Consider the following 20,156-nt stretch of genomic DNA (forward strand, 5'->3'; position numbering starts at 1 on the left):
TGCAACTTTGCCAAACCACTCATTTACAAATGAAAATCAACATGTGTTGATGTGTGACGTCAGCGACGTAAGCTTTGTTAATGTAGCAAATCAAGTCACCGTCCCGCAAACCAGCTTTTCCAGCAACGCTCTTGGGAGATACCTATAATTAAAGATCTAATAATATAACGTATACAAGTATTAAACTATAATAGACTTTTGATATTAATACCATTAATACTCATCGTTGAAATTAAAGGGCGTCTCCGTATGGATGAATACATATAGATCAAATAATTTTTTTATTGATTACTGGGTACTTTTTACATAAGAGAAATATTCAGCTACAATAATTATGGGATATGACTATAACAACTATAATATAGGTCACAATTTATTTAAAAAAAGGAGCGACAAACACCTCGTTATCATTTAATCAGACCAAGGAGGTTATATGTCTCATATAACCTCCTTAATCACTGAGACAAACAAACGAAACTGATAATTATAATCTAAGACTACTGTGATTACAATATATATATATAATATATTATATTATGTTGTGTTTATTTGTGGTCATTCAGGTCACAATTGTTTGTCGGTATTTAGCTAACAAGTGCTGCGCATGACTTTTAAATGGTTCTGGGGACGTATTCCGGTGCTGCATTCGAACGGTTCTGTGACCGTACCGGCTGCCGTATACTGATGAGTTGAGAACAATTATCCTCGGCACAACATGGCGTCATCCTCGAAACCTAAACGCAAACGCCAACGGCACAGCTCAAATTCAGAAGATGATCCACTGTGGACAAATAGATTAGATGGCGATTATTATTCCGCATCAAGCGATAAGAAGAAGAAATTAACTGCACTGAGTAGTTACATTCCGCGTGAAACAAGTGATTGGACGATGAGCGAACTAGAAAATCTTCAGATTAATTGGAACTGGATCGACCCATCCACGAAGAGCATTGATGAATTTTTCGACATGTTTTCAAATATAAATGCAGGTTTGCCACCCCTCGATGCAGATTTAATCAAGATGATGGATTATTTGAATGCTAACTTGACATTTGACACAAGTGTCAAAGAACTTGAACAGGAAAATTATGTTAAAGTTAGAGAATATCTTGTTAAAAACTTTCTTCCCAAAGTTGATGCTGATTCAGATGAACACCATGATGATGAAGAGTTGATGAAAACTGTGGGTAGTAGTTCCAGGTAAAATTAAAATTACCATCTTTTCATTCACTACTGCAATGTCAGTCAGGTACTTCTCAAGTTCTTGTAGCTTTCATGTCAATCGGGCCCTTAGTCGATCCGCCCCAATATAAAAAAATATTTATAGGGAATAAAAATTAAGATACGATGCAGTCTTGTAACTCCGCCCATCTAAGGCTTTGATCGTGTATATTTCTTCTTTATTATATAAAAATTGCATCAAATTTGATTTGAATCTATTCACTGAAAACTCAATGTTACGTACATTTTTTACTATCTTATTTCCGCAATCATATATCTGAAAAGATTTGAAAATCAATCAGACAAATGGGTCACCTCTGTTTTCACAGAAGTGTGGTTGTCCGGTAAGTCCGTCCATGCGTAGTAAACATGTATGGATGACAGGTTTATCATCATGATCATATATTAACGAACTAGAACTTAAGGAAATGATGTTTTATCATGTTTATAAATGGACCACTAAGAAAGGAACTTTAGATGAACAAAATAAAAAAATTCAAGCCAATATGATAAAGAAATTGTTGAAATAGAAAAATAAACCAAAAATATAAAAAAAAACAGAAAATAAAGAAAAGTAAAAAATATGATTATAGATAAAGATAAGAATGTCAATAGCATGGTTAAAAGTATTTTCTTTAAAAAAATGCCCTCATTCAACATGTTCGGTATTCTGAATTGCAGTTACTTAGACACCATCATCCTTGTCAATGGGTTTAAAGTCTGTGCAGTATCATGAGTATATAGTGGTTTTAATATATAACCCAAAATTTTAATTTCAGAGTCAATATATTTTATTTTCAGTCTTTAAAATCGAAAAAAAAACCACCAAAAAAACAGAAAGCTTGTGTCAAACTTTTCCATACATCATTGTACATATTTATTAAAGATAATGGATCTTTAAGATTTTTTTTATTATTTTGCCTTATATTAAATGGCATTGTCTCCCTTTTTAGATCACCGGAGCCCAAAGGGCCCCATGTGAGCTTATGCCATCACTTGGCGTCCTTCGTCGTCTGTTGTCATAAAATATTTCAAAAATCTTCTTCTCTGAAACTCCGAAGATTTGATCCATGGTCAAACATGGCCACCATGGCTACAAATAGAACATAGGGGTCAAATGCAGTTTTTAGCTTATATCTTAAAAACTAAAGCTTTTAGAGCAAATCTGACATGGAGTTAAATTGTTCAATTTGTCAAGATCTATCGGCCCTGAAATTATCAGACAAATCGAGCAACCCATTGTTGGGTTTCTGCCACCAAATTGGTAGTTTTAACAAAATTTTGCAGTTTTTTGTTATTATCTTGAATATTATTATAGATAGATATAAGAAGAAGTCTTAAAAGCTGTACATGTATTTCATGCTTATCTTCGAAAAGCAGCAGGAAGAGTTGATATTCCTGCTGAGGTCCTGACAAACGTTATTAGAACTTCTAATAAAAGATCCAACTATAAAGACCTTGAATCAGGGCCGTAACTACAATGAGGCAGACGAGGCAATTGCTGGCAAAAAAAAATAATAAGGGAAAAAAAGAAAATGGAGAAAGTTAGGCATGCATGCAGAGGGTAGAACACATCCTTGCATTTTAACATCAAGAATTAAGTAATGCATACTTCGAATAGTAATTTATGTTGACGTGCAGCTTCTGTACTTTTATTTCAACGTAATATCTCTGTATCTGATTACCATCGCCAGTAAACCGGCATTTGGTTCTGTAATTATTTATTTCCCGTTAAAATGAATTATTGATAATGGATATTTCCAACATTATCAGTTCGCAAAGTAAATCAAAATTAAAATAGTTTGAATTCTTCACCTTGCTCAGTTAATATTATTAAAGAAGCATTCACAGATCACACATGAATACCTAAACACCCCACAATTTGTATGTAGTTCTCTTTCAAATAAAATGAAGATTTGAGGCATTTTCAAATGTTTTGCTACAAACCTGGCTGCTATTCGAAAACAAAACATTTATTTTGGATGGATGGAGGATTTGTTTGGTTTAACGGCAAATACATGAAGTAGGCTTTCTTTTAGCTATATATAGAGAGCAAGTTACAAAATGTATGTGATTATTCCATTCAAATGTTAAAAGGACAGGACAAGACCTTGGCAGAATGACAATTTGATTGCTTGATACTTTGAATTTCCATGGAGTATTGTGGGAATACTTTGGGCTTGTGAAATAAAGACGGTCGCACAATTAACCATGGTAAAGGTGACTAGAGAGTATTTAATTTTTATCATTATTGATTGGGTGTAATAAAATTGAGAATGGAAATGTGGAATGTGTCAAAGAGACAACAACCCGACCAAAGAGCAGAAAACAGCCGAAGGCCACCAATGGGTCTTCAGTACAGCGAGAAAATCCTGAATCCAGAGGTGTGCTTCAGCTGGCCTCTAAACAATAATGTGTACTACAGTACACACAGAGAGGATGTAATGTCATACTCCCTACACTGTAAAAACTTGGTGTCACACCAAGAAATTCCAGCAACTCTCTCCAAATCTTGGGAGGAAACTTGGACTAATTCCTCCCTAAAACTCCTTAATTGTTTATTACCTTGGTGTGGTTTCTCCCAACAACATGATTTTTATTGCTATGATTACCTTTGAAGTGTGCCATTAGTAGATGACTACAATAAACATTTCTTGTGTTTCCTGTCATTAAATGACAGTCACAAAAATGATGAAAAGTGTGAGATTTGTTAAATTTAATCAGAGACATATTATAATCTGATTTTATTAAAGAATCCTGTACAACTTTATTTATTATAATTATATTCAGCATTTGTTCTGACAGTGTTGGTTTTTCATACCTAAGAAACATACAAAAACAAACAAAACATCACCTGTAAGTGGAGTATTATTAATAGAAAATAAAGACATATATATTTTAATTGAATTTATTCAATCGTTTTTTCTAAATTTAAATGATAAGAAATAAAGGAAGATTATATAAATATAATATATATATGTAATTTATCTACATTATTTTATTTTATTCATTATTTTTTTTTTGTATCATTACTATTATTTTTTAAACCATGTATATGGACCATAATTTGCTATTGGGCTCCGTTTCCTATAACTATAGAAAAGTGATAAAATGTGAATTACTGTAAGAAAAGTTGCAACTACATCTAAAGATGCCATTATTTTTATCAACATACAAGTGTATGCTACTCTTCCCTAGAAAAAAAAATAAAATATACGAATATCAAAGATTCTACAACCGTATTTTTGTGTCGTTTCTCGCGACCAATAAGAATAGTGAGAAGAAAATGCCCAGAACTATAAGTATTTATGTAGCAGATGTAAGAACAGTGGCGTGATTTTTGTGTCGGATTTCGTAACGCAATTTTTAGATGATGTAATCTGCTTTGTTGTAATAGCATTCTTAAAAACAATATGCAAATATGAACTCTTGCGAGATGTTCAAACAGATAAATCCAAGATGATTTACATTCTTGTTTTGATCTTCGTAATAATTAAGTAAGAAAATTACTTTATCGTTATGCGTTACATTTCACAGGAAACAGAAGTCCAGTTATATATTAAAATTGTTTTTGTCCTAAAGTTCTAATCATTTCCAGTCATACGTGAAACATGTGACTAACATGTGATAACGCCATTACGGCCGGATGTACGAAATACTAGGTCTAAACATTGTTTTTGTTTCCAACGGGATGTTAGCAAACATAATCTGTAGACTTGTTTCGTCTTGTTTAAAAGAGGAAAATACAATTGTCAAAGAGATTGCGCCGGTGGTCTGTTATTTTTCCTATGTGCATAATGTTAAATACGATCCTGTGTGAAAATAAATGCACAATGACTTGACAAAATCGACTTCATATTTGACAGACGTTAGAACACACTTTGTTTCCCGATATTTTACCGTAAATATGAAACAAAAACAATAAATATGATACAAACAACGGAGGTAACAAGATATATTTCGAACCATAATGTTACAATTTTCGGCCAGGGGGCCTCAATCGGCGGCTCCCATTAAACCCCTGCCTCGTCTGTTCCCAAGGCCTAGTTACAGCCCTGTGAATTGTTTATTTAGAGCTAATTTCCTAATGCATGTAGAGCAAGACTTTCAGGTTAGCTTACTTACTTGCTTTGTTTGTATATTGTACAATTTTATTGGGATAACGTCCAATTAAATGTAAATATAATATATACAGGTTTAACTATGCCTATATATATTGTTTGAAGATGTCAAAGCTTGAGTTAAAAGTTTATACAAACAAAGCAAGCAAGCCACCAAAGTTTTACTCTACAAGAATTAGGAAATTAGCTCTTAGTAAATTTTAATAGCTATGATTTTAATTGAATTAAGTGATTACGACCAGCCTTACTTTGGTTCACGATCATCAGACAATTGTTGAATAAACAAACCAATTACAAATGTATCTATAGACTAATGATCATTATGGTAATTACATTATTATGTGTTCCAGTGGATTGTGAATATCTATTTATCTCTTCTATGTGTCGGAATTGAATATAAACTTTTCCCAATTGTATTCTGAGTTATCATGGAAAATAACTTCATATTCATATAGAGTGGGGTGCTCATTTTCGCCATATCTTTCCATGTTTTCTTCAGTTTATGTTCAGGTCTTTATGTTTTTGAAGTATACTGATATTTCTATATGAAGATAACTTCAAATGCAAAATATTCTTAGCTTGAAAGCGTGTTTGTTTTGAGTAAAATCATCTGCAGAGTTGGATTAAAGGGTGTTTGAAATTTCCTAACATTTTGTCGATGGGAGACACATATTCGCCGTTTTGACATATCTATTTAAAACCAAATAACTGCAGCTTTTAACTTTATTTATCAAATAAATTTCATTATAGACGAATAGCAGACATTTGAAAGATGTAAAAAACTGAAATTTAGGGCAATCAGTCAAACAATTATTTAGGAATGCTTCTTTGAAATCGTTTTTGTCATTCAGGAAATTGGCTGAAAATCGTTGTCCATTTTTCGGTCCTTTGCCGTAGGTGCCGAAGTTTAGTCACATTTTCTAAAATAATCATATTTGTTATAAAAATATGATTTAACAGCATATTTCTTCCATTTCAACCATCCTTTGAAGTTTTTACACCTCAAAATCATAAAACGGCGAAATTGTGTCCACGGCGAATATGAGCGCCCCACTCTACTAATATCGATGCTGCTTAACAAATTGTACAAATCATACTGATTACTCATTTTTGTATCGATTTAAAGTAATTCATCTGAATGTTTCTCTAAACATGCTAAAGGTAATATTAGGCATCCTTCACTTACCTGCTGTCACTATTCATCGATACTTTTTACAAATTCCATTTATACTGATTCAGATATGTCACAAAATCCGCCGAAGTTAATTATTCATTATTATTTTATTATAGGGCCGGATCAACTAAGGGTGGATAATAATAACTTGTACAAGTAGTACCCCTGACTGAATGTGTCAAGTTTGCAGCATTCTAGACACTTCAGCACCGAGACAAATCGTCACCAGCATGGTGACAGACATTATGTTCTCAACAACTTTGCTTTATATTTTAAAAATCACATTTTTCTAATACTGGATGTTGACTTGACAATGGTAAAACATGGACCAGAGACGGATATGTTAAATCTGTGTACGTTTTCAAAGCACGATTGCTTTTAAGAAGTTCTTCACAGTTATTTCTTCAGGAAAATACTCTAAATGAATGTAAGATAAAGGTATCAGTGATAATTTTAGCATTTTGGAAAATTTGTATGCATAATTAAACCTCACAGCTGTAAAACTGTCAGACAACTTCTTATGGGAGTTATTGCCCTTACACATGGAAATGACAAATGTTACCATTTTTTTTCCATTTTTATACGACTGCAAAAAAATTTTTGTGGTCGTATATTGGTATGAAGTCGGCGTCGTTGTCGTTGTCGTCAGAAGACACATTGGTTTTCGCACTCTAACTTTAATTTAAGTGAATAGATCTCTATGAAATTTTACCATAAGGTTCAATACCACAACAGAAAGGTTAAGATTGATTTTAGGGATAATGGTACCAACAGTTAAGGAATAAGGGGTCAAAAAGGGGACAAAAAAAACCTTCCAGACATAACTTGTGTGTTAGTGTATGGATCTCTCTGACATTGTACCACAAGGTTCCATATCACAAAGGGAATGCTGGGATTGATTATGGGGGTAATTGCCTTAAAATTTTAGGAATTAGGGGCCAAAAAAGGGGCAAAAAACAAGCATTTTTCTAGTTTCATGACAATAACTTGTGTGTAAGTGTATGGAATTTTCTGAAATTGTACTACAAGGGTCCATATTACAAAGGGAAAGCTGGAATTGAGTTTGGGGGTAATTGCCCAAAACGTTTAGGAATTTGGGGCCAAAAAGGGGCCTAAAAACAAGCATTTTTCTACTTTCAAGACAATAACTTGTGTGTAAGTGTATTGATCTTTCTGAAATTATACTACAAGGTTCCATATCACAAAGGGAAAGCTTGGTTTGAGGTTGGGGTAATTGCCCTGAACATTTAGGAATTTGGGGCCAAAAAGGGGCCTAAAAACAAGCATTTTTCTACTTTCAAGACAATAACTTGTGTTCAAGTGTATATATGGATCTCTCTGAAATTGTACTGCAATGTACCATACTATAAAGGGAAGGCTGGGATTGAGTTTGGGGGTAATGAATCATAAGGGCCACAGGTTCAAAAAATTTGGGGGAGGGATTTTTTTTTCCTTTTTTTTCCTTTTTTTTCTTTAAAATTTTCCATTTTAAATTGGTTATTTCTGATTTATATATAAAAGCAAATAATAATGATATGGTTTGAATAGGTAAATTAAAAATATCTTTAAGTTCTTAGACCACATTCATTCTGTGTCAGAAACCTATGCTGTGTCAAATATTTAACCACAATCCAAATTCAGTGCTGTATCAAGCTTGAATGTTGTGTCCATACTTGCCCCAACTGTTCAGGTTTCGACCTCTGTGGTCGTATCAAGCTGCACCCAGCGGAGCATTTTATTTACATTTATAAGTTTTCATTATTTACAGGCCCTCATTAAAATTCAAATATCTGTAATTGGGAGATATCTGTATTGTATTTTAAGCTTGGCCTTCGTGAAACGTAGATTTGACTGTCACAAATTGAGTTTACCTATATACTGAGCTAGCAACGAAATACAATACAGATATCTCCATTCTAATGCAACATATTAAAATAAATTCCATTTGATAAATATTTTGGCTTACTTCCCAAAGTTGGTTTCCGTCCTCTAACTTTAGTTTGCCTCAACCAAATGTTATAAAACTTCTACAAAAGGCTTATTACCACAAAACACAGATCAAGTTTAAATTTCAGTGGCGTCACTTAAACCGTTCTAGAGTTATGCCCCTTTACAAATGGAAAAATTGCTGAATTTTTCATTCCCGTTCTCTAGTTTAGGAGGGGCCTCAGTGGCCGAGTGGTCTAAGTAGTTACTACTGTAATCACTAGCCAGTCAACACTGAGGTTGTGAGTTCGAATCCCGCTTGTGCGGGTGCACTAGACTCCAATCTAAATTGACTAGGATTGTCAGTTTTCCTATCACAGGTCGGTGGTTTTCTCCTGGCACTCCGTCTCCCTCCACCAATAAAAATTGGCCCAATTTGCCTCAACCAAATGTTATGAAACTTATTCACAATGCTTATTACCATAAAACACAGATCAAGTTTGAGTTTTGGTAGTGTCACTTTTACTGTTCTAGAGTTATGCCCCTTTACAAATGGAAAAAATACTAGTTTTCCTTTCCATTCCCTAACTAAAGTTAGCCTCAACCAAATGTTATGAAACTTATACACAATGCTTAATACCACAAAATACAGACATGACAGATCAAGTTTGAATTTTGGTGGTGTCACTTTTACTGTTCTAGAGTTATGCCCCTTTACAAATGGAATAATTGCTGAATTTTTTGTTTCTGTTCTCTACCTTCAGTTTGCCTCAACGAAATGTTATAAAACTTATACACAATACATATAACCACAAAACTCAGATCAAGTACAAATTTGAGTAGCGTCACTTTTACTGTTCTTCAGTTATGTCCCTTTCAAGGTTACCGCTGGCGTTCTCCATTTTCGCATTTTGCAAAAAAATAAAAATTGTGGCCATTAAAATTCATCATTTGCGAAAGAATTTGGCGAAAGAAATATACATAATGATTTGATTTCATCCATCTTATTTATTTTTCGTTTTGGCGACGCACGTGTTTCAAGCATATTTTTACGTCTCAACTTTTTCATTTACGATGGTCCAGAAAAGAAAACTGTTGTTATGAAGAAATATATTCAACAGGTTGGGAACAACTCCTCAAATAAGTAACCCTTCAATGTAATAACTATCCCTTAAATCAGGGATCAATTTCAAGTGATAAAAAAAAAATGTTTTGTTGTAAAAACCACTTCTTAGTACAAAAGGGCACATATTCATATCATTTGAAGAAACTTTTCCCAAAGAACTATACAACTATCTGGTATTATATGGTCAAAACATGTCCAAGAATTTTGTAATATTCCTGGACTTATACATGTATCTTCTTTATTTTTAAAAATAAGTGGACCCCTCTTTAAGAAAAGTTGTTCCAAATATAATGAATTTTTCCCCTTTTAAGTTAAAAAAAAGCTAAATTTTTCTTTTTACTTTTCTACAACAGCAAAATGATCCCTTGTCTGAGGGACAGTCCCTTATTTAAGGGATATCCCACATTTGGAGGGTTGTTCCAAAACCTGTTGAAAAGTAAGAAAAGTCTCTGCCTTTAGTCTTTATCCTTCAACTGGAAGGGAAATGTATATCCGATAAACTTTTGAAGATGAATCTTGTGTCCCAGAAGTCAAAATTATGATGTCTATATTGCTATTTTTATAGTATCTTTTAAAAAGTAAATGGGGGGGGGGGGGGGGGGGAGTTAGAAAGAAGGAACATTTTAAACGAAAAATATATTTATGTAAGTTGGTGAAAAAAATAATTGACTCGGGGAAAACCCTGCCCTTTATAACTTTATATGATATGCTAGCGGGGGCATCATCTGTGTCCCATAGACATATTCCCCATTTATTTGATTTTGCATATATATATATGTACAGGTACGACTCAAATAGACACCAAGTCTGACTTAATAATAGATTATAGAACAAGTTTCCAAATCGACAGCAGATTCTATGCACCTCTAAGCAGTGTCCAGTTCTTATATAAATAATTAGGATTTTTTTTTCAGAGTTTTGATACATCATATTGAAGCTGGAAGACATGACTTTCAAAATGACCTAAAAGAAATACTTTATGATTTGTTGTTGACTTCTAGAACAGTGGAAGAAATGAGGTTCACAACAATGCTGGAGAAGTTTTGCAGAATGTGTAACCTAAAGGGAAGGTAAATTCTTTAAAAAATATGGTGAAAATAAATTTTGACCATTACTATCATGACTATTGACAAGACTGTTTCTTTAACCACTTTGTGCTTAACCTTAACATACTGCAGAATGAGGACTGACTTTTCAGGGTTTTTTTTCACATTGCTGGACTATTGTGTTACAATACATGTACATACATGTAAAACCAGTAAGATCTTGTTTTTTTTAAATTGAGAATAGCAGTAAGATTCCTTACCAACATCTTGCTACAACAAGAATTGAAACAACATGAGCAAGCTTAATTAGTGGAATGAAAATGTTATTTCTTTATAATTTTGAAATTCAGACAGACATGATACAATGTATATGTAACACTTCCAAAAGTGTCAATCTCCCCAACAATGCCCAAACGTGTCCTCAAAATCCTAAATGATCCAAAGGTGTTCAATTATTATTATTTGCAAAGCGTGTCCACTTTAAAACACCAGAACATCTCAAAACTTTTAGCAATAATATGTCCTCAATAAAGGCAATAACTTTTATGGCAATTTAATTTTTGAAAACATGATTAAAGACGTCTGGTTTTGGTTGCAGGATTCTAAAACAGATCAAACAACATCTGCAGGAAATAAAGGTATTATGTTTGGTAAAGACGAATGCCCAAGACATGGAACATTATCCTGTCTATCCACAGTGAAAGATGATATCAATGACTTCTGCTTTCAAATAGACACCAGATAAGAATTAAAGAATGGCACAATAAAAATGCGTTTTGCTTGCAGTGGTTTTATTGTCGAGCCTGCGACTTTAGTTGCAGAAAGCTCGACTTAGGGATAGTGTTCCGGCGGCGGCTACGGCGGCGGCTACGGCGGCGGCTACGGCGGCGGCGGTGTTAGCTCACTTCTTAAAAGCTATATATTTTAGAAGGTGGAAGACCTAGATGCTTCATACTTTGTATATAGATGCCTCATGTTACGAAGTTTCTGTCAGTCACATGTCCAATGTCCTTGACCTCATTTTTATGGTTCAGTGACTACTTGAAAAAAAAGTTAAAATTTTTTGTATTGTTGAATTCTCTCTTATTCTAAGTAATAGGATAACTATATTTGGAATGTGTGTACCTTGCAAGGTCCTCATGCCAGTCATACAGTTTTCACTTTTAGCCCAAATTGTACCTTGTCCTATAAACATTTAGGAAGATCAAAATCAGTGACAAGAAAAGCATCAACAAAAAACCTCACAAAAATATTTAGCCCTTGACATATTTAAAATCCATGAAATATTGTAACCACCTTAAATAACTGATTAAAACAAGATCGCAATCGATTGACTCGACCTAAATCATCAAATCCTGGTACCCTGTATATGAAAATGATGAAAGGTTAATTTTGAAAATGGTTCTTTTTGTAGTATAGGATTGGTCGAGGAAACCATGATCAAGGATGTACGTGTTGTGGCAGTTCCAGACTTAACTTTCAGAATTTCATCAAATGAAATGCCTGATGTAATACAGATAATGACAGTTGCAGAGGTACTTCTTCATATATAAATAAAGTAAAAAAAATTCAGGCTTGTGTGTCAACAATTAATTTTCATTTCCAATTGTAAAACATATAACTCAAAAACTGTGAAAGTACTTATATTTTCGTGGTACATGTGGTATGAGCAAAAGCTACAATACATGTTCATGGATTTTAGTTTTTTGAAAAAAATCAGTGGAGAAATTTTAAGCCATCTGATATAAACCTTCGATATAAATTCTTTAAATATTTGGCAAAAATAGTACACAGGAGAGCACTTACAAGACTAGACTTAAGAAATCTGCATACAGAACTATGTATCAGATATCAGAATGCAATTTTTAGCTCAACTGGCCCAAAGGGCCAAGTGAGCTTTTCTCATCACTTGGCGTCCATCATCATCGTCGTCCCTTAACTTTTACAAAAATCATATCCTCTGAAACTACTGGTCCAAATTAAAGCAAACTTTGCCTAAATCATCCTTAGGGTATCTAGTTATAAAAAAACTATTCGATGACCCCGCCCATTAACCAAGATGGCCACCATGGCTAAAAATAGAACATGGGTGTAAAATGCAGTTTTTGGCTTATATCTCTGAAACTAAAGCATTTAGAGCAAATCTGACAGGGGTGAATATGTTCATCAGGCCAAGATCTATCTGCCCTGAAATTTTCAGATGCATCAGACAATCCGTTGTTGGGTTGCTGCCTCTGAATTTGTAATTTTAAGGAAATTTTGCAGTTTTTTGTTATTATCTTGAATATTATAATAGATCAGTCAGGGGCATTACTTAAACAAGTAACAATTAAAATTACCTATACAAGTAATGTTGAAAACGAGGCTAATTTAAATATAACTTATACAAGTTATTTTTCTAAATATTATTTTTATAGGTGTTTAAGAATACAGATTTTACTAGCTTTAAATAATTTTCACAGTTATCTGGTTATTTTTCCCTTGATATATAAAAACTAATTCTTCAGAAACACTAATTAACTTTCCCACACACTTATCTTACATACCAACGCTTCTGGGTCAAAGATTGGTCTCTTGGGACTATTAAATTATCATTTTCCTCTAAAATCTTGAAGGTAGACTGATATAAATAGATTGATACTTGTGAATTAATTAAGACCTGAAGTTATTTATAATTTGTAACCTAATTCAATTATGTGCCTTTAATAGGTAAGTGTAATTTCTATTTTTTTTCAAAAATGTTAAAAATAACTTATTCAAGTAATATTTTTGACATTATTTTCAAAGTAACCCTTTATCTCTATACTCCTCTCAAATCTGATAAATTCTTTATTTTATCATATAAAATGGTGTTTAAAATCATGAAAACTACATTTAGTCTATGAAGACCGATTGGTTTTCGCACTCTTAACTTTAGTTTAAGTGAATGGATCTCTATGAAATTTTACCATAAGGTTCGATACCACAAAAGGAAAGTTGGGATTGATTTTGGGGATTATGGTACAAACAGTTAAGGAATTAGGGGCCAAAAATAAGCATTTTTGTAACTTCCTGACATAACTTGTGTGTTAGTGTATGGATCTCTCTGACATTGTACCACAAGGTTCCATATCACAAAGGGAATGTTTGGATTGATTTTGGGGGTAATTGCCTTAAAATTTTAGGAATTAGGGGCTAAAAAAGGGGCAAAAAACAAGCATTTTTCTAGTTTCATGACAATAACTTGTGTGTAAGTGTATGGAATTTTCTGAAATTGTACTACAAGGGTCCATATTACAAAGGGAAAGCTGGAATTGAGTTTTGGGGGTAATTGCCCAAAACGTTTAGGAAAAAGGGGCCAAAAATAAGCATTTTTCTAGTTTCCAGACAATAACTTGTGCAAGTGTATGTATCTCTCTGAAATTGTACTGCAAGGTTCCATATCACAAAGGGAATGTTTGGATTGATTTTGGGGTAATTGCCTCAAAATTGTAGGAATTAGGGGCAAAAAAAGGGGCAAAAAACAAGCATTTTTCTAGAGTCATGACAATAACTTGTGTGTAAGTGTATGGATCTTTATGAAATTGTACTACAAGGTTCCATATCACAAAGGGAAAGCTGGGTTTGAGTTTGGGGGTAATTACTTTAAATGTTTAGGAATATGGGGCCAAAAAGAGGCCAAAAAACAGGCATTTTTATACGACCGCAAAATTTGAAAAAATTTTCGTCGTATATTGCTATCACGTTGGCGTCGTCGTCTGCGTCGTCGTCGTCGTCTGAATACTTTTAGTTTTTGCACTCGAACTTTAGTAAAAGTGAATAGAAATCTATGAAATTTTAACACAAGGTTTATGACCACAAAAGAAAGGTTGGTATTGATTTTGGGAGTTTTGGTCCCAATATTTTAGGAATTAGGGGCCAAAAAAGGCCCAAATAAGCATTTTCTTGGTTTTCGCACTATAACTATAGTTTAAGTTAATATAAATCTATGAAATTTTGACACAAGGTTTATGACGACAAAAGAAATCTTGGGATTGATTTTGGGAGTGTTGGTTTCAACATTTTAGGAATTAGGGTCCAAAAAAGGGCCCAAATAAGCATTGTTCTTGGTTTTCGCACAATAACTTTAGTTTAAGTAAATAGAAATCAATGAAATTTAAACACAATGTTTTTTTCCACAAAAGGAAGGTTGGTATAGATTGTGGGAGTTTAGGTCCCAACAGTTTAGGAATAAGGGGCCAAAAAGGGACCCAAAAAAGCATTTTCTTGGTTTTTGCACCATAACGTTAGTATAAGTAAATAGAAATCTATGAAATTTAAACACAATGTTTTTTTCCTCAAAAGGAAGGTTGGTATTGATTTTGGGAGTTTAGGTCCCAACAGTTTAGGAATTAGGGGCCAAAAAGGGACCCAAAAAGGTATTTTTCTTGGTTTTTGCACCATAACGTTAGTATAAGTAAATAGAAATCTATGAAATTTAAACACAAGGTCTATGACCATAAAAGGAAGGTTGGTATTGATTTTCGGAGTTTTGGTCCCAACAGTTTAGGAATAAGGGGCCCAAAGGGTCCAAAATTAAACTTTGTTTGATTTTATCAAAATTGAATAATTGGGGTTCTTTGATATGCTGAATCTAACTGTGTATGTAGATTCTTAACTTTTGGTCTCGTTTTCAAATTGGTCTACATTAAGGTCCAAAGGGTCAAAAATTAAACTTAGTTTGATTTTGACAAAAAATGAATCGGTTGGGTTCTTTGATATGCTGAATCTAAAAATGTACTTAGATTCTTGATTATTGGCCCAGTTTTCAAGTTGGTCCAAATCGGGGTCCAAAATTAAACTTTGTTTGATTTCATCACAAATTGAATAAATGGGGTTCTTTGATATGCCAAATCTAACTGTGTATGTAGATTCTTCATTTTTGGTCTTGTTTTCAAATTGGTCTACATTGGTCCAAATCAGGATCTAAAATTTTTATATTAAGTATTGTGCAATAGCAAGTCTTTTCAATTGCACAGTATTGCGCAATGGCAAGAAATATCTAATTACACAATATTGGGAAATAGCAATTTTTTTTTTAATTAGAGTTATCTTTCTTTGTCCAGAATAGTAAGCAAGAAATATCTAATTGCACAATGTTGTGCAATAGCAAGAATTTTTTTTAATTGGAGTTATCTTTCTTTGTCCAGAATCAACTTAAATCTTTGTTATATACAATATACAATGTATATTCACTTTTTACTACCAACTAATAAATTAAAATAATCTTTACCATTCAGTGATAACAAGCAGTTTTGTTTACATCTTAATATTTTATGATGTATTTAAATGAGTAGTTATTGTTGCAAACTCCATTAGAAATTTTAATTGAGATTAGTTTTGGAATAAGGGAAAGGGGGATGTGATTAAAAAAATTAGGTTCCATTTTCTCATTTGAAATTTCATAAATAAAAAGAAAATTTCTTCAAACATTTTTTGAGAGGATTAATATTCAACAGCATAGTGAATTGCTGTAAGAGAAAACAAAAATTTTAAGTTCATTAGAACACATTCATTCTGTGTCAGAAACCTATGCTGTGTCAACTATTTAATCACAATCCAAATTTAGAGCTGAATCCAGCTTGAATGTTGTGTCCATACTTGCCCCAACCGTTCAGGGTTCAACCTCTGCGGTCGTATAAAGCTACGCCCTGTGGAGCATCTGGTTCTAGTTTCCAGACAATAACTTGTGTTCAGGTGTATAGATCTCTATGAAATTGTACTGCAAGGTACCATACCACAAAGGGAAGGCTGGTATTGAGTTTGGGGGTGATGAATCATAAGGGGGTTCACAAAATTAGGGGGGGGGGATTTTTTTTCCCTTTTTTCTTCTTTAAAATTTTCCATTTTAAATTGGTTATTTATGATTTATATATAAAAGCAAATGATAATGATATGGTTTGAATAGGTAAATTAAAAATTTTTTTAGTTCTTAGAGCACATTCATTCTGTGTCAGAAACCTATGCTATGTCAAATATTTAATCACAATCCAAATTCAGTGCTGTATCAAGCTTGAATGTTGTGTCCATACTTGCCCCAACTGTTCAGGGTTCGACCTCTGCGGTCGTATCAAGCTGCACCCAGCGGAGCATTTTATTGTAGTCTTTTACAAAAATCTCCTCTGAAATTACTGTGCCAAATTAAACCAAACTTGGCCTAAATTATGCTTAGGGTATCTTCTTTAAAAAATGTATCCGATGACCACACCCATTGACCAAGATGGCTGCCATGGCTAGAAATAGAACCTTGTGGTCAAATGCAGATTTTGGCTTATATATCTGAAACTAAAGCATTTAGAGCAAATCTGAGAAGGAGTAAAATTGTTTATCAGGTACAAATCTTTCTGCCCTGAAATTTTCAAATGCATCAGACAACCTGTTGTTGGGTTGCTGCCCCTGAATTGTTAATTTTAAGGAAATTTTGCAGTTTTTTTATGCCCGTTTACGGGTCGTATTATGGTATACCGTTGACCGTCTGTCCGTCCGTCCTTCGTCAACATGTCGGACATTAACTCAAAAAAGCTTTAACCAATATGCATGAAACTTTGGTGAATTGTTTATATCTATTGACGTGAGCTCCCTTTCATTTTTTATAAATTTCAGAATTACCGTTTCCAAGTTTTGGGGTTTTATTCATATAACCAATTCCAAGTTCTTTGGCTACATTTATTCAGAAACCTATAATATGTCAAATATTTAATTACAATCCAAATTCAGACCTGTATCAAGCTTGAATATTGTGTCCATTTTTGCCCCAACTGTTCAGGGTTGGACCTCTGGGGGCGTATCCAGCTGCGCTCAGCGAAGCAGTTTATTGGTTATAACCTTGAATATTATAATAGAAAGAGATAAACTGTAAACAGCAAAGTAAGCTCTACAAATAAGTCACCATGATCAAAATTGTCAATTGACCACTTCAGGAGTTAATCTTCTACAAAAATTTTCTGCTCTGAAACTACTGGGCCAAGCTCATTATAGATAGAGATAACTGTAAGCAAGAATGTTCAGTAAAGTAAGTTCTACAAACAAGTCACTGACACAAAAAACAGAGAGTTTTGTCATGAATTCTATTCTTGTCTTAAATAATGTAGAGTGTCCTTTGTTTAATATGCACTGCAACACATTGACCAAGGTGAGCAACACCGGCTCTTAAGAGCCTCTAGTTATTATTGCGATATTAAACCAGTCAAATTATTTGTATAAAGAAACCTTGCAATAATTTCTGAATGTACAGTAGTTATTAATTATGAATTAGTGGGTCCTATATGGTTTTCCTTGTTCTTAGGTTAAAGTTTCAACCAATGATTCATTAGTTGATCAAAAGATTCATGTTACTAGACAAAAACCAGAGGCTATTGATAAGGAGACACTTCAAACTATGGATCCATCAAAGATAAGAGGATTTAGCCAACATGTTGGACAGCTGATCATTGGACTAGGCAATTCTTGCTTCAAAAAAGAATGTCTTGGCCCTTTTGCTCCATGAGACAAAGGTAATGTTAATATATAGCTAATTGATTAAAATGTTTCGATCAACTCTTAAATGATTAACACTTTCAGTCCAGTAAAATTAATGATCCCTTTTGATAGATAAATGATATTTTCTATAAAATTGCATTACTATCAGTACAAATCAGTTTAGTTATTTGGATGCCCTGTCCCGATGTCATGGTCTAGCGACTTTGTATTAATTGTCAATGCTGCTGTCCCTCAAATTGTCTTTTTCAGAATTTTCTGCTGACAGCAAGACATTTCTCTGTGTCAGCAGTTAATTATACCCCACACAACAAATAAGGACTTACTATGTAGATGTGCATATCGACAGGAAATTACGATTTTTTTTTGTAGGGAGTTATGCCCCTTTAACTTAGAATTTTGGCCAAAATATACTACTGCAACAGTTTGTCATCCCAACTTCTCTGAAACCACACAACAGAATTTCATGAAACTTTGTAGATAATAAGGACTTACTATGTACATGTGCATATCGACAGGAAATTACGAATTTTTTTTTGTAGGAGTTATGCCCCTTTTTACTTAGAATTTTGGCCAAAATATACTACTGCAACAGTTTGTCATCCCAACTTCTCTGAAACCACACAACAGAATTTCATGAAACTTTGTAGATAATAAGGACTTACTATGTAGATGTGCATATCGACAGGAAATTACGATTTTTTTTTTTTGTAGAAGTTATGCCCCTTTAACTTAAAATTTTGGCCAAAATATACTACTGCAACAGTTTGTCATCCCAACTTCTCTGAAACCACACATCAGAATTTCATGAAACTTTGTAGATAATAAGGACTTACTATGTAGATGTGCATATCGACAGGAAATTACGATTTTTTTTTTTGTAGGAGTTATGCCCCTGTAACTTAGAACTTTGGCCAAAATATACTACTGCAACAGTTTGTCATCCAAACTTCTCTGAAACCACACAACAGAATTTCATGAAACTTTGTAGATAATAAGGACTTACTATGTAGATGTGCATATCGGCAGGAAATTACGATTCAATTTTTATTGTAGGAGTAATGCCCCTTTAACTTAGAATTTTGGCCAAAATATACTACTGCAACAGTTTGTCATCGCAACTCCTCTGAAACCACACAACAGAATTTCATGAAACTTTGTAGATAATAAGGACATACTATGTAGATGTGCATATCGACAAGAAATTACGATTCAATTTTTTTTCTAGAAGTTATGCCCCTTTTACCTAGAATTTTGGCCAAAATATACTACTGCAACAGTTTGTCATTGCAACTTCTCTGAAACCACACAACAAAATTTCATGACACTTTGTAGATAATAAGGACATACTATGTAGATGAACTTATTGCAGGAAATTACGATTCAATTTTTTTTCTAGGAGTTATGCCCCTTAGAACTTAGAATTTTGGCCCAATTATACTACTGCAACAGTTGAAACTTTGTAGTTTATGAGGACATAATATGTTAATTGTGCATATCCACAAGAAAATTTTTATCAGTTGACTTTTGTAGAGTTATGAGTCTTTGAACTTAGGAATCTGGTGAGATTTTGTTTGTCAAGTGACAATGTGGGGGTGTGGGGTATGTGAGGTTCTTTAATTTTTTTATTAAAATTATTTTTAGGTTTCCCCTTAGCAAATCATGGACTTTGCAAGGGGAAGGGTTTATCATTTTGTGGAGCAAGATCACTGGGTACTTCTACTTTTTTTCCAGTGTGCTATATTCACAAATATCAGTTTAAAGTGTCTTTTATACCATCTCTTGGGCAGGTAACAAGTAACTTTCTAGTGGTATACTAATTAAGTATAACTGATTTTTCTTTTCAGATACTGATAACATGCCTGTCTACATCACCCAGGTATTGTACATATATCAAAGATAAATTAGGTCCAGAAGACAAAGCTACTCTGCATTTTATTGGACCTTATGATATATTAAAGGCAAGGGAGAGGAGCCAGCTGATAAAAGCTTTTCTACGTTTAGGAAACCGACAAAGATTAGGAATACCAAAAGTATAATCTGCCTTT

General features: G+C 33.5%; 1 protein-coding gene across 2 annotated transcripts; it reads left to right on the plus strand.

Annotated features, from left to right (window-relative positions):
• Window positions 1–613: 613 nt before the first annotated feature.
• LOC139508390 (uncharacterized) lies at window positions 614–20,156 on the plus strand (the record flags this gene model as incomplete). Of its 2 annotated transcripts, XM_071295955.1 has the most annotated exon segments (6): window positions 614–1,200; window positions 10,483–10,638; window positions 12,029–12,149; window positions 17,918–17,949; window positions 18,004–18,125; window positions 19,956–20,156. In XM_071295955.1, coding segments are annotated over 5 exon segments (909 nt in total). In that variant the 5' UTR covers window positions 614–715.

Source organism: Mytilus edulis, unplaced genomic scaffold (assembly GCF_963676685.1).
Source record: "Mytilus edulis unplaced genomic scaffold, xbMytEdul2.2 SCAFFOLD_121, whole genome shotgun sequence".
Classification (NCBI taxonomy): domain Eukaryota; kingdom Metazoa; phylum Mollusca; class Bivalvia; order Mytilida; family Mytilidae; genus Mytilus; species Mytilus edulis.